The sequence below is a fragment of the Bos indicus genome, chromosome 5 (assembly GCF_029378745.1).
Source record: "Bos indicus isolate NIAB-ARS_2022 breed Sahiwal x Tharparkar chromosome 5, NIAB-ARS_B.indTharparkar_mat_pri_1.0, whole genome shotgun sequence".
Lineage (NCBI taxonomy): Eukaryota > Metazoa > Chordata > Mammalia > Artiodactyla > Bovidae > Bos > Bos indicus.
The window spans coordinates 108,882,322-108,888,321 of NC_091764.1; the positions used below are offsets into that span (position 1 = coordinate 108,882,322).

Consider the following 6,000-nt stretch of genomic DNA (forward strand, 5'->3'; position numbering starts at 1 on the left):
GCTTAAATGATCTAACATTCTCAACAGTGCACTCCTAGCTCCTCATCAGTTCACTATATTCAAGCACTTTGTACCACTCACTTGAGCTGAAGAATAAATATTTAATTCTGTTTTAAAAAGAACACAAAGATTTAAGTTCAGCTATACTGGAGTTCACATTATATTCTGTAATTAGTATTCACCACACTAGACAGATGACATTATTCAGTATTCCCTTCCATATGTCAACTAGTTACTTCAAACTCAGACTCAGTGCCTGCACGTCTCTGAACTGTAATAAAACTCCACTTGAGGAAGGGGGACACACAGAGCTAAAGACAGGACTCAAAGGCTGTCAGCTTCTTTATAAAAGTGAAGGACTCTTACCTTGTGTAAACAAATAAGGTTCCCTCCACATCAGTCTTTTCCTAAGAAATAAAACAAACAGCAACTTAAGCATATTCTCCTCACTAATAGGAAATAGTCACAGAGGTCAGAGAACACAGTATCTTAGAGAATAGGGATTCGATTCTGTTTCAAGTGGGGGGTAATTCTTAGGGAAAGGCGAAAAGCAGACTTTGTCAGCGGTGACTTTGTTGCTTAAGCAGCAGGAAGTGCCCTCCTATTGCCATTTACAAACAAACCATTGCCGCCTCTCTTTACCAAGCACAGGGGCCACACACACCTCTGGTTGGACAAAGGAAACAAACATGCCGCAGCCTCCTAAGAAAGAAGGGTGGTAGTACACGCGCCGCCAGCCCTCTGTCCCTGGGCTGGGGGCACGGCCAGCCGCAGACACCACTGGTGTCACACGACCCTCTCTGCCTCCGCTTTCTGGTTTCCTTTTCTCTTGTCATGTCCTGTCACCCAGGAGAATAGAGGACCTGCCTGTAACTCTACTTCATCTACTACATAGAAGACAGCGACGCAGCCGCGGTTCTTAGACAAATTAATCACCTATTTGGTGCAGAAAACTGAAATAAAGTAAGACGGAAACATCACCCAGCTAGGATGCAAGAAATAAGCCTCAAAGGAAGTGGGAAACTTGTAAAGTGAAAATGAGAAGTGATCATTTCAGTTCCCTGGGAAGGGCTCTTTTCCATCTCTCCAGGCCCTGATGAAAATGCTCTGCTTACTAAAAAAAAAAAAAAAACTTAGGTATGCATTTGTCTGATTAACTAGTAATTAGACTATGTAACTCAGAATTTTAAATATACTTTTGCTATTTACATGGCTTAATCCCAGCATTCTATTAAACCTCTCAATATTTTGTTATTTTTTAATGTCCATTAGCAGTGCCATTCAAAATTTAAGTACTCTTGTCTTTTTGGTGAAAAATACTTTCTTTAGGAAACAAAACTATAATATTAAAATGATAATTCTCAAGAGGCACACAAGAAATTGGAAGCACGAGCTTCTCCATGCTCAAGTAATTTCATCATCCTTAAATGGATTAAGTAAAGTGACTACTTGCTATGAAGACAGAACACTTTTCTGTCTTTCAGTATTTGACTCTGGACTATTTCATCCCATATCCTAGGCAAGATTTCATACAGATCAGTACTCAGTTCAGTTCAGTTCAGTTGCTCAGTCGTGTCCGACTCTTTGCGACCCCATGAATTGCAGCACGCCAGGCCTCCCTGTCCATCACCAACTCCCGGAGTTCACCCAAACTCATGTCCATCGAGTCAGTGATGCCACCCAGCCATCTCATCCTCTGTCGTCCCCTTCTCCTGCCCCCAATCCCTCCCAGCATCAGGGTCTTTTCCAATGAGTCAACTCTTCGCATGAGGCGGCCAAAGTACTGGAGTTTCAGCTTTAGCATCAGTCCTTCCAATGAATACCCAGGACTGATCTGCTTTAGGATGGACTGGTTGGATTGGAGAGGTCTGACAGAATGTGGTCCACTGGAGAAGGGAATGGCAAACCACTTCAATATTCTTGCCTTGAGAACAGATCAGTGTAGAGAAAGCTAATAGCCTTTGACTTATTTGTTTTTTCCTTAACAAAGCAGTAACAGAAATTACCTTTTCCTTAAGGGAAAAAAAAGGGCTTTAATGTCCAATTTTAGTTTTGGAAATTCAAGGCATGCTTCTCCTGAAATTATTCTCTGACTCAAAACATGCAATTCTGAATTGATTTATGTTCTTTGTCTCAGTTTCTCCACTGAAAAGGGATGACCAGCTTACACCACCTAGACTTTTTTATTAAAAACATATTTTTTATCAAAGGCTCTAGGACACTTAGATGAAAAGGCCTTTGGGTGTCAATTTCTGGTTTATTATGGCTGAAACAGCTCATATTCATGCATTTTCTTGTTCCCTCCACAGTTATCCAGGGTAAGCAGATTTTTTTTTCTTTCTATGCAAAGCCAGGTTTGGGGGTTTGAGAGACAGTAAAAGCAAAATTTTATTAGATTCTCCTTACGTCCTGCAAGTAAAAAAGACTTTTATGTTAAAGTATTAAAAGTTTACAGTTCTGAGGGATTTTAGCTTAAATTTTAAAAGTACAATCTAATGATTTGATACTATATTATAAAATCTAAGAAGTGCTAAAAAAATTCAGCCGTTCAAAATTTAAAACAATAAAGTAGAATGTAAAACAATGCTAGTCCGCAAACTACTGGGGTTTGGCAGACTAGTGGACACTTTCCAAACAACATAATCTACATCTGATTATTCTGTTAAAATAATGAAAAGTCAGTCTCCATTTACCCTCTAAACCTGCTTTTCTCAATCACATACGCAGCATCTGAGTCACCTAAGACGCCTTCAACGAATAACAAATGCCTGGGCCTCACACCCAGAGACTCTGATTGGCGGGCTGTACTTCCTTTTGGGCAGCACTGGGTCTTCGCTGTGGCTCTTGGGCACTTCTTTAGTTGTGGAGCACAGGCTTGAGGGTGAGGGGGCTTGAGGGGGGGCGGGCTCAGCAGCTGTGATGCAAGGGCTCTCTAGTTGCCCCCTCTCTAGTGCCAGGCTCTTCTGTCCATGGGATTCTCTGGGCAAGAACACTGGAGTAGGTTGCCATTTCTTTCTCCAGGGGATCTTCCTGACCCAGAGATCAAACCCGGGTCTCCTCATTGGCAGACGGGTTCTCTACCACCATGCCACCAGGGAAGCCCTAACTTTCCTTACAGCAGCTCATTTTCTGTCCCTTCTTCCTTCCATATTCCTCCTGCTGAATGCCTGAAGTCATCCTTCATCCATATTTAGTGTCATAAGAACCCTCCTCCTTTATGTCCACCTCCAAGTACTGTCTCCTCTATCTTAAGAATGTCCCACACACTTCCATCAGGTTTCTGTCCAAAAGCTCCCACTGTGGAGACACGGTGACAGTTCTTTTGCCCCCAGCAACTGCCCTGCAGCTAAACCAGGTCTCTGTCTTTTTTTCCTGCTACCACAACCTTGAAAATGAGTACTCTGAAAGAATGACCTTTTGTGGGATGAATTATGCACTGTCTGAAGGCAACAAGTCCAGGAAGCAGGAAAACATAACTCCTGTAAATAATGCATTGTGACACCTGGGCTTTCCGATGAGGCTGTAGAAAGGCCTCCCCAGGTAACCACTACAGTTACTCACTCGGTAACTATGGTAACACGTGCCTGACTCACTGACCCTGTCCAGAGCCTGTAGGAAACCACCTTTACTCAAGGGGGACCCCTTTCTGTACACGTTAACTTCTCTGAATCCCCAGACTCTAGCCCTGGTGTCAAGTCACTCCAGGGAACCACACTTCCGACCCTCATCTCTACTTTGGTATTTCCTCGGCATTAAGACACTATGCTTCTGGCACTTTTCTACACTGCACCAAACAGCAAAATGTAGAATATCCACATTTGAAAAGATGGCGTTGAAACTGTCCATTACGTCGGTCAAAGTCCTTTACACAAACACAGGCGACACACTCCCCCGAAAACAGGGGACACACAGCCCGCTTCCTCCCCCGGGACCACGCGGGACAGGGGTCCCCGCATCTCTCCATCCCTGCCCCTTTCGGTGAGTTTCCTCGGTTACGAACTTAGAGCAAAGCTGTTCTCTTCTCTCTCATGTCAGGACCCACTTCTTAGTGTTTTCGCTTTTGTGAGTGGCTTTCGGGGGGACTGTAATGACCGGCTGGAGAGAGTTGGCGAGGCGACAGGAACGCGCGGGGCTGTGTCCCGTCCGGGCTCTCCTCGCGGCCGGCTGGGACGTGCCGGGGGAGATGTCCGACCCGCTCGGCCGGGCTCAGTCCGGTCCGCGCTCCGTGAGTCTGGTCCACGCCACGGGAGGGGCCCGGGGACGGGCGGTCGGGATCCCCGGACCGAGGGACCGCGGGAGGGTCGTCCCCGCTCGCCCCGCCCCCACCCTCTCCCCGACCCCGTCCGCCCGCACGTACCCACTCGTTGGCCCGGTGACCGAAGGTGTACAGGGCGACCTGGCTGGCCACGTCCACGATGCGGCTGATGTAGGGGTCGTGGCGCCGCAGGGCCGCCAGGCTAATGTCGCGGCCCTTCCCCGCCGGGCCACCCGCCACCGCCATCTTCCCGTCCGCCCGCGGGGCGCCGCAGCCCTGTCGGCGGAGCGCGGAGCTCTCAGGCGTCACTGGTCGATGGCCACCCCGCGCGGGCCCGCGATCGTTGCCACGGCAACCGCCAGGCTGCCCCCGCGCGATGCTGTGCGCATCCCGGGTACCGGAGCGTAGCTGAACGCCTGGCACTTCTGCTCCTGGCGCTCCGCGGTCAGACCTGTAGTGATATACACGCCTCGAGCGTGCGTAACTGAACAGGGAGGGAATACTGCGATTTCTCGTGTACGGACGCCGGGTAGTTCGCAAAGTGTGGTCCTCGACGCCGTGGGTGGGGGAGTAGGGGGGGCTCTGAGACCCTTTCAGGGGGTCTGCGGACCAGAACCATTTTCACGACAATCCTAAGACTCACGTGACTCGTGCCCAGTGCTCGCTTTGCACGAATGCTGCAAAGACAATGGTGGGAGAAAGTGGTGGGAGAAAGTGCAGGTGTCTTAGCAGGAATCCTGGCAGGCACCGCGCTTTACAGGCCAGTATCGCTAGACAGTATACGCAGTAAGGCAGAAAAATTATTACTTTTATTGCATTTCAACTCTTTGGTACATTTTTAAAATTCTGTGTGGAAAAAAATAGGAAGAATGCGTAAAGCACGTGCGCCAAGCTGCCATATTTACTTCCAGGAAAACACTTGAATGCTTGAGTTGCAAGCTGAGCTAGTTTTTTTATTTTTATTTTTACCAAGCACTATTTTTACTTGAAAGGAAGATGGACAAAGTATGGTTATTCAGGAAGGCATTTGACAGACACTTTTAGAAAATAAATAACGTGCACCTGTCACTTCCAGGAAAACAAGGGGGTAATTATTGTCGCCAGTGATAATTTTTGAGCTTTCAAGCAAGATTGAGAAGTTTACAAAATGTGTACCCACTGCCATGAGCCTGACAGCTTCTCAATACACTAAGTCTTTTCTGATAAGATGTCTGAGTGCTTGGAAAGCCTGTGATGAGGGATTTGCTTTTAAAAACTTGAGAGAAAGGTGAACTGTTAATCACTGTGGTACATGTATAACTGGATGTACATTTTTGTTAAAATGTTTCAATAAAGCTTTAACATTTCTTTTATAAAGAAATTTATCTTTGAGTCTTGAGGGTCTTTAGGCAAGGTCTACCTTCTGATAATTTCAGGTATATAGTCGTCTCTCTAGTTCTTGGTCCAGTGCTTTGTGCTGAATACAGATTTCTAAATGCTGATTCTGTGTTACTCAGCCATAAGTTGGTAGAATGTACTCATTAAGTATCAGCTTTCTATAAGAGCCCATGATTTACAGAACACTGAGATCTAAGTTGGCATGAAAGAGAATACGCAAGTCCTGAACTTCCAGAGTTTACATCCTAAGGAAGATTAAAAACTTGAAAGGTTCATTTAATTTTCCATATCTAAAGAAAACAATAAAGAAAAAGTGAAAGACCTTGAAGATTAGAGATCACACTCAGAGAAAGGAGATATATCATGCT

At 46.1% G+C, this 6,000-nt stretch overlaps 1 protein-coding gene across 1 annotated transcript in view; it reads right to left on the bottom strand.

Moving 5' to 3' along the window:
* Positions 1-4,540, bottom strand: part of DCP1B (decapping mRNA 1B) — a 42,525-nt gene extending 37,985 nt beyond the window's left edge. Inside the window, exons 1-2 of the mRNA XM_070790330.1 lie at positions 4,358-4,540; positions 367-407 (exon numbers count right to left, since the gene is read on the bottom strand). Of these exons, the coding sequence (XP_070646431.1) occupies positions 367-407; positions 4,358-4,501 (185 nt within the window). The 5' untranslated portion in view covers positions 4,502-4,540. The remainder of the gene's footprint in view (positions 1-366; positions 408-4,357) is intronic.
* Positions 4,541-6,000: the final 1,460 nt, after the last annotated feature.